General features: G+C 35.3%; 1 protein-coding gene and 1 long non-coding RNA gene across 2 annotated transcripts in view; both read right to left on the bottom strand.

The window, feature by feature from the left end:
• The window catches only part of LOC123871934, a 218,907-nt gene that overhangs the window by 48,049 nt on the left and 155,125 nt on the right, over positions 1 to 15,733 (bottom strand). The window lies entirely within an intron of this gene.
• On the bottom strand, positions 536 to 15,025 carry LOC123871930 (growth factor receptor-bound protein 2). The gene is made up of 6 exons (XM_045915990.1): positions 14,717 to 15,025; positions 14,535 to 14,632; positions 14,116 to 14,235; positions 7,424 to 7,589; positions 2,966 to 3,076; positions 536 to 2,216 (listed from the first exon to the last, which is right to left on the bottom strand). The coding sequence occupies exons 1-6, from the start codon at positions 14,792 to 14,794 to the stop codon at positions 2,154 to 2,156; spliced, it is 636 nt and encodes a 211-aa protein (XP_045771946.1). The 5' UTR covers positions 14,795 to 15,025; the 3' UTR covers positions 536 to 2,153.

Genomic DNA, 15,733 nt, shown 5'->3' with positions numbered 1-15,733 from the left:
TTAAGTTTCAGTTAAAACGAGACAGATTTATGCCAGTGATATAACGCCGTCTCGTTTTAACAGTCTCTTAAGTCTAAGCTAAGTCAAAGTGCGCTCTATAAATCTCAACCTTAGACCTCGTACGTAATTGCTTTGACTTAAGTTTCAGTTAAAACGAGACAGACTTATGCTAGTAATATAACGCCGTCTCGTTTTAGCAGTCTCTTAAGTCTAAGCTAAGTCAAAGTGCGCTCTATAAATCTCAACCTTAGACCTCGTAGGTAATTTTACAAAAAGTTTTGCGTAGAACAATAAACACTGTTGTAATGCGTACAAAAAGAGATCTCAGTCACTATTTTGTATGTGTCAACTGTTCTTATCAAACGTACGATTTTAGTCCTTATTTTAAAGGTTAACCGTACTTTTGGTATGACAGTTGACACTGAGTTAAAATGGCGAGTTCTCATTTTTTTTTTAAATAATGAAGTAATTTCCCAGCAAGTGGGAGAAAAGTTCATTAAAAAGGCTGTAAGTGTGACAAGTAAAACACCGAAAGTACAATATTAAATTTATTAGTAAAAAATATTATACATCTTCCACAATATTGGAGAATCATAACTTAACTATTTAAATATTTGATTATTATAGATTATAGCACTTCCGTTATCTCATGTATTCATATTATTCATGCTTTCAAACGCTAACTGTCACAGCGAGAAGCGCGCGGGCGAATGGCTCTACCGACTCCACGGGTCGAGAACATCACATGTGCGTTGCGATACCAACTTATTTCTACAATACACACAGTTAAATGCTTTGCTGAAAGGGAACAACTCTCATTAAAAATTACTTTCCAATTAGAAATATTATTATTGACGCCCTACAATTTTTTTTTATTAATTTTCAAATACGATTAAAATTCTATTATATTTCGATAAATATAGCAATTTTTGGGTACATTACAATAACAAAAATAAATATCTACATTGGATTAACGAGCACTCAAAGTTGTTAATTCCAAAGTCTTGACTATAATTGTTAAACGCTAACTAAGTACACTGACACTCTGGTGCCACGGTGCGAACGCTTCCAAGGTAAGATTCTCTGATTAGTGTTCGTAGTTACGACTACGCCGTCCTAATATTATTATGTCAAACAATTGTATTATTCACGACACTTCGCTTGTGATATTTGTAAAACACTAAAACGGGTAACAAATTCCATTCAAATAAACACATCAAAAGCCTTTTTATTAAGCACAATGTAATGGATCGTAAACGTTGTATTACTCATCTGTACATTCGTTCTTTCAAAACATTTCCAATATAAAAACGATCACTGATTATAAAATATATATAATTTTGTATCTTTTCGCTTTGTGCGCCACACAAATCGTCGATGTGGGCCTACGACTAAGGAGAGCTAAGCTTTAGAGGAGGACGCTACGATTCATATGGGTATACTATATGACTACCGTACCAGATTATATACTCGTATAGCGAATATGATGATAGTAAAATCAAAGGAACTTAAAACTATCACTTAACTAACAAGTAAAATGGTAAATATTTAAAAAAATGAGCATTATACACTAATAAGGGATAAATATTCGTCATACTTAAAAAAAATCACATCGTTTTGAAATCTATTTCAGGGAATATCAGCGATATCGATATACCGGTTGACCCCTTTCGTATCCTTTATTACTAAGCATATATTAAAAAAAAAACCTCTAAAATAATATTCTGGCACGTATAAGCGGACGATAATAACGTTCGTCCGTCGAATTGTCACGATTACAAATAAAATAAATTCGTCACAAACATGATGAAAAATTGGGGGATGCGGCAGGAATATATTTTTTGTACTGGCAAACTTGGTGTCTCACTCGCGACTAGCTAACGCGGCCACTTAACCATAACATCAATCAGCTGTAGGACATTAAGCACCATAAAACACGTCAAACATCACATAAAAATTAGACTGTCTCGGCGGCGTCGTCTCGATTGCGGTTCGTTTTGTAAATTATTGCTATATGATATAATCGTTAATCGTCATAATGTAATAATAAGTGAATATAAGGTTACCGGATTGTACGCGGGGGAGTTGGATCAGGGTGGGTGTCAGGAGCGGGCGGGGCGGGCGGGGCGGGCGGCGGGCGGGGCGCGCGGGCACTATGAGTGGTACGCGGTCACGTACGACGCCGGGAACAGCCCGCGGCGGTGCGCTATCTCCCCCTGAAATTAAACATTTACTGTACCTCATTCTGTTTTATACAACCTCTAAAGTCTAAACTCAAGTAAAATATAGTACCCGGCAGGAAATATTGTACATCGACCTTTAGAAAGAGATAGCAGTTTCGCAGAACGTCGTCTCTGTCGTTGAGACCGGCAAAACGTCACATATGTGTGAGTGACAGAGACAACGCTCTACGAAGCCGATATCTCTTTCTAAAGGTTTTTCTACAATATTTCCTGCCGGCTACTATAACAAGTCTAAATGTATTGCTGTCCATTTTATAATACTCTCTGTGGAATAGGATGGGACTAGATTTAGATGTCAGTTTATAGAGAGTACAACAGAATTTAGTCATGACACGTATGCCAATAAAGAAACGAATCTAAGCGAAGCAGCACTAATTATTTCGTCTCATTCACACATAATAGTCTAATTTTCAATTCTGCGGAATTCTTACATAGGGCAAACCAAAGAAATCAGAATTACTAAGAAATATTAAAGAAGCGTGAGATTTTCGCCGCGCTGGTGGTCACCGAGTAGTGACCCATCTTTGAATTGTTGTAAAAGAAGACATATTTGCGCCACAGTTTAACTCACATTGCTTTGGAAGAAATAATAATATGTTCTTTCGAATTATATTTTTGTTCATGTTGCTCATAATTTGCGACAAGTAGTTCTGGTATTAAAGAACAAATACCGTTTCAAGAGTGTCTAGCAGGTTTATCCGTAAGAACGTAACGTCACTCACCTGCCACCAATGCTGGTCGGAGCGGTCGGTGACGGTGATGACGTCACCGCGCCTGAACTCCAGCTCGCCGGCCTCTTGAGGTGTGAAGTCGTACAGCGCTTGCACCAACATCTGGAAAACGTAAGACATATTGGAAATTAATATTGACATTATCAACATGGTTGTAAAATACATACCAAACGGGGTGGATAAGGCTCAGCCGTGTTCACAATCATATGAGGTCTCACACTGCGCTCGAACGCATAGTGTAGGTTCCACCAATCGGATCATTGTAAATTGACGTGATACAGTAATCTGATTGGTGGAACCTACACTGTGCGTTCGAGCGCACTATGAAACCTCATAGCAACGTTTGTGAATACGGATGTAATACCATCAAGAAAGTATGCGGAAGTAGGTACGTAACGTATTAAAATAGAAATTCTTTATTTGCATAATGTGCATAATGTGTGTGTGTAAATAATTTCCAATCCTGATTAGTGATTACACACAAACATGCTGTTAATTATTCTATGTATTTTATTTGAAATGATTTTTGTCTCATCCACATAATAGTTGTAATAGTTGTATTATATATTTAGCTGTACTTTTTTTGTTGTTGTAACATTTCACTGTTCACCTATATTCGCAATAAAGAAATTTGAATTGAATATATAGAGTAATGTGCAGCACCTAGACCAAGTTGAGAAAGCTTAAGGATGTTAAGAACCCATATAAGTATAAAATTTGTTGTGGTAAATAAAAAAAATAAAACAACAATTATTATCTTAACAATCAGATCTGCAAACTCGATCTAGTAGAAAGAAGAAGTAGAATGGTTGCTTCATTGATCTAACCAAGAATCGTTATAAATAGATTATAAATACTTGATCAAAGAATTAGTATTCGATAGTCACGACTGCGTATATATTTGCTTAGTAACCAGAGATTATAGGAACACAGTCAGAGTGCATGCTGACCGAGTTATTTTCGCTTCTTTATCATTGTTTCACGGTATTCACACAACCGTGCGGTTATCAGGGATAATAAAATATTGAACCTGTAAATTGGAGCCGACGGAAATTGGTCGGGAACTTCACCCCAATTTAACCGCAATTGCCTTCTAACCAATTTAATACCGTATGATGTGAGTTAATTTGAAAGAATAATTTATGAGAAATCGGAATGACCTATATGCGCGTGATTGAATCATACCGTAAAAGTACAACTAATACTTATTTATTAAATAGTTCACAAACTGCAAACTACAAATTAGTTTAATTTTTTTTCTCATGGCCTGTTTCACAAACGTCAAATAAACTTTGTATAATAAATACATTACAAAAACTGTCATTACTTCTTTATTCGTTAGATAAAATTTAACTGGAAGTTGTGAAACGGGCCCTTAGAATAATGTGACAAGTGGTAATATTGTTAAATTGTTTATTTTTATGAACAACTGAATTAGCACGAAGTGGCTTTTATTTTTATTATATACTAGCCGATGCCCGCGACTTCGCCCGCGTGGATTTAGGTTTTTTGAAATCCCGTGGGAACTCTTTAATTTTCCGGGATTAAAAGTAGCCTATGTGCTAATCCAGGATATTATCTATCTCCATTCTAAATTTCAGCCAAATCCGTCCAGTAGTTTTTGCGTGAAGGAGTAACAAACATACACACACACACACACACATACAAACTTTCGCCTTTATAATATTAGTGTGATCATTAAAAGCTTTTTATTTTGACTTCGTATGTTGTTAATTTATCGAAATCGTTAATTGGGGTTTCGACTACTTCAAATTACAATTGTCCGAGGGTCACTGATCATGGAGGTGGTAGGTGAATATTTTTTTTAATGTATGGTGGATATTGGAACTCTATGATGGCATAATATAGCAGGACATTAGAATTTGGAAATAATTACTTTGTTCTCAATTCTCATGAGTTCTTTAAAAAAATATAATAATGATAAGAATCTGATGACGGAAATGGAACGTAGGCACTGGAACTTTATAATGGGATATGATAGGATAATCGTGTTTGAACTTATTTTTGTTTTTTATGACTAATTTTTTAGTTCTTTTTAGTATACTTAAAGAAGCTTTAATTTTAATAAAATCCTTACATTTAGCTTATTGAGTCATATACGATCTCAGTAGGCTACGCAATCGCGCTGCAGTTTGCGCATATTAATCGAGAGTTAAAATAAATAATGAATCAATAGACTCATTTGTAGAAATCAAGAAATGTATGTCTAAAACAAGTTTTTAATGAATTTGGAAACAGGATATTTTAATTGGTAGAGATTTTTTTTTCATTAGAAATAATTAAATTCCTTTATATCTTTAGTTTCTATTTATGTTTGTTCTATGGTATTTTGATTTTACCAATATTTGAATCTTGTGTAGTCCAATTAGAATTGGCAAGTAGAAAGTTAAAATTATTTTCGTGCAAACGGCATGGCAAATGGCAGATATTGAAGTTAGTGTTAAATGCTGTGGATAACAGTTTGGGCACAGCGTTTATCTATTTTATTTCTAGCTTAGCTATTGCTTAAGTGCGTAATTTTAGTGTAATAATTAATATAGAAAATTAAAACGGAATTCCTAACTAATGTGATCTATCTATATTCTAATAGCATTTTCTCAATTTTATTATTCCACTAGCTGTTGCCCGCGACTTCATCCGCGTGGATTTAAGTGTTCAAAAAGCCCGTGGGAACTATTTGATATTCCAGGATAAAAAGTAGACTATGCCACTCTCCAGGCTTTTAACTATACCCATGTAAAAGATCACTTCGATCCGTTTCTCGGTTGCGAGGTGGTTGTAGAACAAACTAACAAACAAAGACACTTTCGCATTTATATGGGTAGTGATTACAAGTAAGCCCTTGTCTGGAATATCATCTGGTGGGAAGTGATGACGGAGTCTAAGAAGGAAGCGGGCTAACTTGGAAGGGGTATGGCAGTTTTATTAAAACTCTACCCCTTATAGGTTTCTACACGAAACGCTAAATCGCTTGGCGGTTACGTCTTAGCTGGTAGAGTAGGATTTGCTTGCCACGGCTTACATGTCGGGATCGGGAGGAAAACAATAAATATAACAATAATAAATAACTAACAACGAGAATAAAATAACGAGAAGTAGGTAATTAAAATACAAAATTCTCATTATAAATATAACGGATGTAATTAAGTATAGCAGAGGCGTTTCAGATTAGACTAACTGAATAGACGGGGCTGAGATAATGAATCAACTGCTGTGATCAAACGTAATTAACTCGTGTCAGCTGAGATCGCAATTTAACCTGCCGGAGGTCACAGTAACTAGTATAATCCATACTAATATTATAAATGCGAAAGTGTGTCTGTCTGTCTGCTACAGACTGTCGATTCTGACTTTTGGTAAAGAGTTAGATTATATCCCGGGGCACGGACATAGGCTACTTTTTATCCCGGAAAATCAAAGAGTTCCCACAGGATTCCTACAGACCCATCCGCTCAACCGATTTGTATGAAATTTGGTACCGAGGTAGCTTGCGTCCATGTTATTGACATAGACAACTTTTTATCCCGGAAAACCAAACAGTTTCTACGGGATCTTCGAAAACCTACATCCACGCGAACGAAGTCGCGGGCATCCTCTAGTTAATAATAATTAAGTCATTAATTCGAACAAAACAGAATTTTGAGCTGTAATGAAATATTAAATATAGGTATTTGTTCTTAGAAAAATAAATCAGTTATGCCTTATTACTTTCCTTAAAATAAAGTTTTTATGGGAAAAAGCAGCTAAAAGAATTTATTTTTTACCATATTGGTGGCCTATAGTTGATCTAAAACTATCTCAAATCATACATACAACTCTGAACTTGGTGATGCAATAATTACAATTTATAATGTCAGACTTGGTGATAATTAAGTAGGTAGCAATAGACTTAAAACAATCATGGGAAAAGCTCTCAATGAAAGTGAAAGCAACCTCGAAGTAGAAAGGAAAGAGTATTATTTCGGGAATCAAGTTTTTTAATGTTGTTTTAAAACTAGTAGAGCAACAGTAACGATACTATAATTTGTTTAATGTCATTTGAAGACGAAACGATGAATGATAAGGGGGGGGGGGGGGGGAGTTATATGCTAAAATTGGACAACAACAATCAAGAATTCCTAAAATGAGTGTATAATGCACGCAAAAATTCCTGAAAGGTGCGGTTTCTCTGGTGCTGCAATGTCGGTAATCACTTAACATCTGGTGACCCGCCTACTCGTTTGCTCGCTATTTTTATAAAAAAGTAATCCAATACGAAGTTGCAATATCATTTTGCACAGGTCATAAGAATAAGGATTAATACACAAGTCCGACTGAGGTACGTCTTTGTACAATACACAGTCATACTCCTTTTGTTTGGATTGGACTACTTGTTTTGCCGCACTATATCATACTACTTAGATAAGAGATGCTTTAGTTCAGACTTACCTCTTCTGGCACCACATCTCTGAGTTTCACGTCTTGTAGGCGGCTAACGGAGGCCGTGCGATGGTAGTCGACGAGTTCGTTTAGCGAGTTGAATTTGACCACCCACAGGAAGAATTTGCTTGACGCGTCCCGGAGTACCTTGAAGTGTTGTACGCCGTCAGGACATCTGGAGGCAGCAAATAAATACATCATAAAAATTAAACATCGTTAACATTACATTACATTATAATCTGATTGCAGCCTAGCCAAGCGCTAGTCTATAAATAAATAAAGGTCAAGTGCATGTCGGACTCGCATACGAAGGGTTCCGTACCATCGTATTAGATATACCTACCTAACCCCTTTATGTAAAACTCTGCAAGTTGATAACGCCGCCATTTAAATGTAATTTAGAGAATTAACTTTTTTGTGAACACATTTTAATATTTTTTTTATGTGTGATGTAACCACAAATACACGGTTTTTGGATTTTTCTTTACTTGTGCCATACGACCTATCTACCTGCCAAATTTCATGATCCTAGGTCAACGGGAAGTACCCTACAGGTTTTCTTGACAGACAGGACATACAGATAGGCAGACTGACGGACAACAAAGTGATCCTATAAGGGTTTTTCCTTTTGAGGTATGGAACCCTAAAAAAATTGTCTGCATTAATAGTCTTTAAATAGGTACCAAGTGAAGTTATTATATAGACAGATTGTCCAGTGTCTGAGATACGAGTACATTAAATAAAAACCGCAACCGCAATACAACGAGTTAGTGAAATGAAAACATGTTCTTTTTTTAGACTCACGATTCACGCATATTCTATTGATAAATTCACATCCTTACTCCTTGATCCTTACATAGATATTGTATTGGCCAGTCAAAAATTACTGCATTTAATATTATACAAAAAAACGAAAACATCCAATCTCCAATTTATTATACCAAATATATCCAGCAAATAAAAGAGTAAACGCAAGGCAGTCGCAACCATCGTGTTTTTAACTGAAGACATTTCATTGGTATGTGCTGACCGTAGACCGAGAATAGATTATCCAGCGTGATTTGTTTGTGCGCAGAAATAACGCTGGAACGCCGCTTAACAGGGCTCTCTCCGTCACTTGCTCTATACAATCGTAGTTCCAATTTCATTTTAATATTATGCAACCAAAGTCTATGAAATTTTGCAGACATATTCTAGAAACTAATATATGTGCCTGTGGTTTTTAGATTTTTCTAAAAATATGTAGTTTTAAAATTACAGGGGCTCAAAGATTTGTATGTGAATTTTTAAGACCGCGTAACTTTGAAACCGAATATATTAACAGAAATCTGGCAAAACACAGACATAGATATTAGTTTCTAGAATATGTCTGCAAAATTTCATGGACTTTGGTTGCTTAATATTCAAATGAAATTGGAACTACGTTTGTATGAAGCGAGTGACGGAGAGACCCCTCGCCCTCTTAAGATGTATAGTAAACTAAACGTACATCGTACAAGTTATCGAAACAATGTGTACAATATTTACAATTTTACGCACATTGTTTGGATTTCTACGCTCATTTATCAGCTGTTGTTGGCTCTTGACTTTTATATTAGATTCAGTAACATGGCACAGCAGGTCTTGTCTGTCTGAATGAATGTTATGGAAAACACTATTTTTTGGAATCTCAAAGAGCAGAGTGACCCCATAACCTTTGCCTTTTCCTAGAATCGTTTAAAGCATTTTCCTAAAAAAGTTCAGTGAGTATTGAGTGAACCGCGATTGATGTGTCATTGAAAATGATTAACGATTTAATTAAAAAAAACCTCAATCATCGCCCACGTTTCGCCCACAATTTATAATATATACGGATATGACGTACTAACCTTAACTGTGACATAAATGGTTACTCCAAATCTTAACATTATCATTTGAATGTTTTTGATTGAATTCTCTAAAGGGAAAGTCCATATCTACAGTTCATAAATTCGAATGTGTTATACTTGTACTTTATTCGGATAAGTTTCATACTTTTAAAGTGTAGATCGGTGCGTACCAAAAGTAATTTGTATAAAGGTATCATTAATTTGCCCATTAGCACCACTCCTACCTTCTAGGCAATAATTATGTTGAAAGTTTGTTGTTCCATTGTCAGTGTCTGGGTCTAGCCAATGTGCTTTTAAGGGTTACGTACCCGAAGGGCCTAAGCCTAATTACTAAGCCTCCGCTGTCCACCCGTCCGTCCGTCCGTCTGTTAGCGGGCTGTATCTCGTCAACCGTAACAGGTAGAGCGTTGAAATTTTCACAGAATGTGTATTTTTATTAGTAGCAGACAGACAGACAGACACACTTTCGCATTTATAATATTAGTATGGATTTAAAAATGGCCGCCATGAAAATTAAAAAAGTTATTTCTTGTACGATCGTACGAAACCCTTCGTGTCTGATTGCGACTCACACTTAACCAATTTTTAATAATATAAATTTTAGGCCTCTACATAAATCTATACTGGTAAAGCAAAATTACGTATGAATCACCGATAGACGAAAACTGGTTTCAGCTCTCACGTAGGCTGATTCACGTAGCGCGATACCGAACGGGTTGTCGTACCGAGAAAATTGTATGAAGAAAATACTGCTCTCAAAATTGCAAACCTTGGTGATTCACTACGCGAAAATGCTAAGCTTCCTGAAGCTTATTAAAAAGCTCATATGTTGCCGAATGATATCTATAATAGCTATCGAGCTTTATGATGAAAATCATTGGAAAAGGTTTGTAGTCTGTCAGTGTTTAGTATGTATTAGGTATGCTTCATTGTGAGAAACCTTAATATCCCCAGATTTAAGTTTTTCTGGGGAACCGAAACTCGTTTATGATAACCTGATAAACATACGAAAAATTCTAAAGCAACAGTTAACGACTCATTAACGCAGATACTTAAAGCCTAGCTAAGATTTATATGGAAGTATCCTTAAGCATTCTGGATAAAGTTAAAGACGCGGGCATTTGATATAATTCAGCTGTTAATTTTTCCTGTTTACGTAAAAATCGCAGAAGCACCTGTTTTATGCCACAAATCGATTTTAGCAACTTTTATAAACAAAGCTCCTAATATTGACTTCTGGTACGCGAGCTAATGATTAGATTTTTTCTGCCATCAACTCCCAATCTCCCAATAACAACAAATTGGTGTGAGTCATACATCGAAGTGTAGACGTCAACTTTTTATCTGCTAATTTAACGGCCAATAGAATTGTCTGCGACGCGGCGCACTGCTGGGAAAAGAAAAAGGTTGATCACCCTTTCAGTCAGAACTCAGAACTAATTTTTAACCCCCGACCCAAAAAGAGGGGTGTTATAAGTTTGACGTGTGTATCTGTGTATCTGTCTGTGGCATTGTAGCGCCTAAACGAATGAACCGATTTTAATTTAGTTTTTTTTGTTTGAAAGGTGGCCTGATAGAGAGTGTTCTTAGCTATAATCTAAAAAAATTGGTTCAGCCGTTTAAGAGTTATCAGCTCTTTTCTAGTTTTCTTGTAGAAAAGAAGGTTTGATAACCGTTAGGTTCATAATATTATGTCAATAGACAAATGTCAAGCTGTCAAGATGGACGTTGCCTAAATACATAATTATTTATTTGAAAATGATGTTTTGGAAAACTCAAATACTTTGGATCGTCGGGGGTGTTATAAATTTTTAATTTACACTTGTCTTATTTTTAATACTCAGTGCAAGGACGGAAAATGCCCCTTATTTTTAACCCTCGACCCAAAAAGAGGGGTGTTATAAGTTTGACGTGTGTATCTGTGTATCTGTGTGTCTGTGTATCTGTGTATCTGTCTGTGGCATTGTAGCGCCTAAACGAATGAACCGATTTTAATTTAGTTTTTTTTGTTTGAAAGGTGGCCTGATAGAGAGTGTTCTTAGCTATAATCTAAAAAAATTGGTTCAGCCGTTTAAGAGTTATCAGCTCTTTTCTAGTTTTCTTGTAGAAAAGAAGGTTTGATAACCGTTAGGTTCATAATATTATGTCAATAGACAAATGTCAAGCTGTCAAGATGGACGTTGCCTAAATACATAATTATTTATTTGAAAATGATGTTTTGGAAAACTCAAATACTTTGGATCGTCGGGGGTGTTATAAATTTTTAATTTACACTTGTCTTATTTTTAATACTCAGTGCAAGGACGGAAAATGCCCCTTATTTTTAACCCTCGACCCAAAAAGAGGGGTGTTATAAGTTTGACGTGTGTATCTGTGTATCTGTGTGTCTGTGTATCTGTGTATCTGTGTATCTGTCTGTGGCATCGTAGCGCCTAAACGAATGAACCGATTTTAATTTACTTTTTTTTTGTTTGAAAGGTGGCTTGATCGAGTGTGTTCTTAGCTATAATCCAAAAAAATTGGTTCAGCCGTTTAAGAGTTATCAGCTCTTTTCTAGTTTTCTTGTAGAAAAGAAGGTTAGATAACCGTTAGGTTCTTAATATTATGTCAATAGACAAATGTCAAGCTGTCAAGATAGACGTTGGCTAAATACATAATTATTTATTTGAAAATGATGTTTTGGAAAACTCAAATACTTTGGATCGTCGGGGGTGTTATAAATTTTTAATTTACACTTGTTTAACTGGTTATGAGATGGTTATATGAATTATAAATCAACTATGTCTCTCAATTCCTACATGCTCATAATTGATAAATGAGATTTTGTTGAGTTGGTTTTAGTGTTTCGTTTTGTCACAGGCGTATTTATCGGCGTGACGACAAAATAATCTAATAACGCGAATATGACAAACAAAATTTCAAAAAAATATGTATAAATGTACATAATTAATAATAATGATTATATATCTATCTATGAATCATTTGTCTGTGGTAGTTTAGAGACCTAGAGTGAGGAAACCTAAGTAATTGTTTTATGTTTTGAATGCGGCATTATCGATGGGTGAAAAATAAAAAGCGACAGTCAACGCCTATTTAGTTCTTAGCAAATATAGGCAGTTTTCTAACATAATTCAACTAGAAAAAAATCAAATATTATAAATATCAATGGGCTTCATTTCGAAAATCTTCTGAAACTTTTACATTGGTATTGTGTAAATGTGTTTGCTTATCTACTCTCTACATTTTTTGAGAGAGTCAAATAAAATACAATACATTATGAAGTTGAAGCACAATGCTCATTAAAGTAAAAACGTGGGAACAGGGTTAGCTAGGTATGTGGCATGTCTGCTGATCTACCAATGTAAGTGAAGGTCTACTAAAAAGAAAAAAGCAATGAAAAGCACCATTGTATTGTTATCATTCTCAACTTGTCACCGGCTCATTACTGAGTATGGGTCTCCTCTCAGAATAAGAAGGGCTTGGCCCTGTTTGGTCTGATGGGCAGACTTCACACATCCTTGAGCACATTATGGAGAACTCTCAGGCAAGCAGATTTTTCCTCAGGATTTTTCCTTCATCATTCAAGCAAGTAATTATATTGCTTAAAATAAAATGCACATATCCTCGAAAATTGAGAGGTCCGCGCCCGAGATCGAACTCCCAACCCTCAATATAGGCTATCATGGCACTATTCTTATTCTCAACATTGTCAATGAATATTAATTATATTATTACTGTTAGTCTGATGAGGGAGAAGCCCTTGCCAAGGTTTGGATATTAAAATTGGAAGGATGTGGGAGCTAGGGGGGGGCAATGGATGAAGGTCAACAAAGCAGAGCAGAGCAAAGACAAGTAAAGCAGACTGATCAGATTATTGATTGATGAGTTTCTCATTATAATATGCTATTAAAGCGTGTAGTGATTAGCTGAACATGTCTCCCCTCCTTCAATGGAAAGGTAACCTTTTACAGCGACTGTGTTGCGACAATGCTGTGTGCATTAGTCTCCAACCCAAGACTATCTTAGCTGCTGTGTTTATTGTATTAAGATTCACTAGCTGATGCCCGCAATTTAGTCAGTCAGTCACCTTATCCTTTTGTGTATTACTAGCATATGCCCCGCGCCTACATCCAAATGGACTACACAAATTTCAAACCCCTACTTTATCCTTAGGGGTTGAATTTTCAAAAACTGGCATGCTGAATTTCAGCCCAATCAGTCCAGTAGTTGGAGCTGTCTGTTGATAGATCAGTCAGCTTTTCTTTTTATATATACATATTTAGATTCTAGCTAGATTGATCTATCGAATATGGTCAGGATGGACCAAAGCTGTTGGACCATTTTTGACCATTTGTTAAAGCTATTTGCCAATAAAGATACCATATCTTTGACAATCATGTCATATACAAGAATATATCTTTGGGTTGTTGTCTTACAGATAGCAAATGTCTTAGCCAAAGCAGCTCAGAGCTATTCTAACATAAGGTGACATGTTCTGTAGTATTGATGACATTTTAGGATTTATTTTCCTCCTTTCCATTACTTACTACTAATTTTAAATTTAACAAAAATATAATGAGTCACTAAAGGAAATTTTCAAATGAAATTTTGTAATTTTTAGGGTTCTGTACCTCAAAAGGAAAAAAGGAGCCCTTATAGGATCTCTTAGTTGTCTGTCTGTCACATCTGTCAAGAAAACCAATAGGTACCAATAGGTACTTCCCATTGACTTATAAAACAATTGCAACTTGCATCTAAGTAATTTTGTAGAGGTTTTCAGTCATGAGGTTATCAGCTTTTTATGTTACAAAAATCTTAAGTAAATAAGCTTACTTGACTGATAATGAGAAGTCCCCAGGACTGGATTCACTGATCCTTATAAGGAATCCACCTTCAGGTTTATTTGCTAACAATTTTTCTGCATCTGCCCTTGTGATTCTGCCATAATACCAACTGTAAGAGAACACACATTGTTAACATGAATTTTAAGTAAAAAAACTTATTGAATTCAACCAACCTTTTTTTTTATCTAAAACCAATAGCAGTCTATGTGACTTAAATTTAAATGTTTTAGAAATATTAGCAAAATGTTCAATACTAGTAAAAAATAAACAATAGTTTGGATTTATCCCGTTTTATGTGTTTACAGTGAATTTAAACAAAATTAACTTTGTAAACTATCTGTCAAAGTTTATTACAGAAATTAGTTTCTTAACTCATCATTATGAGTTTGTTGAAGACATTGCACTCACCTATGACTTTTCATTTGAATGTAATTACTAGGAATAAGTCCTTCTTTTCCGTCTAGTTCAGCTCTGTACCAATTCATATCGTCCTCCATGTTAAGTATCTGGAAAAACAATAATTTTAGAAGGAACCTGTCATCTTTAAGGATGCCGTGTAACGAATAGTTGTTAGCGAGCTGATAACTTACTTTGAGTACTTGGTTCTTCTTAAAACTGAGTTCATCATCAGCAGTTGCATTGAAGTCGTGTTTTGCTATAGCCTCCATGTTCAAATTAGGCACTTCACTCTAATGTCACTGATTACCGAAATAACTCACAAAGTATACAATTTTATAACATCACTCGAGGTCAGGGCAATAAAGTAATCATAATGCATGTATTCACCGACATTAAATTAAAGTTTTATTGCCTAAAAACGCAATGCGAAACAATTTTATCCGATCTTGGGCTACACATCAGTCATTCACAGACATTTTTTTTATTATTGAATGTTGCCAGATGTAAAATAACAAAAATTACAATGGTATTATTTTAATTTATTTAAGGGTTATTACAGACGGATGGGGTCATAGCATGCCGTATGCGGCATGACCATTGCTCGAAGCATGATCCTGAGCTAATTTCAAAATTGAACAGTGGTGAACTGGTGACAAATAACTTTAATAGTGTTAAATAATAAAAAATCAATCACCGATAAAAAATGTCTTTAAAATACCTAAAATAAAAACCTTTTTTTCGTTAATTCATTCTACCAAAGCCTTTTTATTAACCACATGAGTTTTTCATGAGGATTATGTATTTTATATTTTTTCAATAGATATCAGAAGGCATTCCGAACCAGTGGTAGATGCTTTTGACGATTCAAAAGAACTTGTACAAGTCAAATTGAATAAAAATATTTTGAATTTGAATTGGAATTTAAAAATATATTTTGGGTTCATTTATTTCTTCATTACTTAATTTTGAAAAACCCTTTTGGTTTATTTTTCGCCGTTTCTTGGGCTGGGCTTATTGGGTGAAAATTTTGAAATGATAAACACTTTCTACGAGGAACCGAAAGCTTAATTTGCTATAATAGTCCACTGCACACTGGTGCGGACAAATCTGTATGGTGTAAAGTAGATGCGATATGCACCGCTTGCCCTACCATTACCATTATTTCGACTCATAATGTTTAACATATTTCTAAAGTCACCCATGACCAC

Source organism: Maniola jurtina, chromosome 14 (genome assembly GCF_905333055.1).
Source record: "Maniola jurtina chromosome 14, ilManJurt1.1, whole genome shotgun sequence".
Classification (NCBI taxonomy): domain Eukaryota; kingdom Metazoa; phylum Arthropoda; class Insecta; order Lepidoptera; family Nymphalidae; genus Maniola; species Maniola jurtina.
This window is presented reverse-complemented; position numbering and strand designations above follow the sequence as displayed.

What these genes read in the sequence shown, in the direction of transcription:
- LOC123871930 (XM_045915990.1), bottom strand. Translation starts at nt 14,794, where the DNA reads ATGGAGGCTATAGCAAAACACGACTTCAATGCAACTGCTGATGATGAA. An exon ending in AGAAGAACCAAGTACTCAAA is followed by an intron (nt 14,633 to 14,716) that starts GTAAGTTATCAG and finishes TTGTTTTTCCAG; the next exon opens with ATACTTAACATGGAGGACGA. An exon ending in ATTCAAATGAAAAGTCATAG is followed by an intron (nt 14,236 to 14,534) that starts GTGAGTGCAATG and finishes GTTCTCTTACAG; the next exon opens with TTGGTATTATGGCAGAATCA.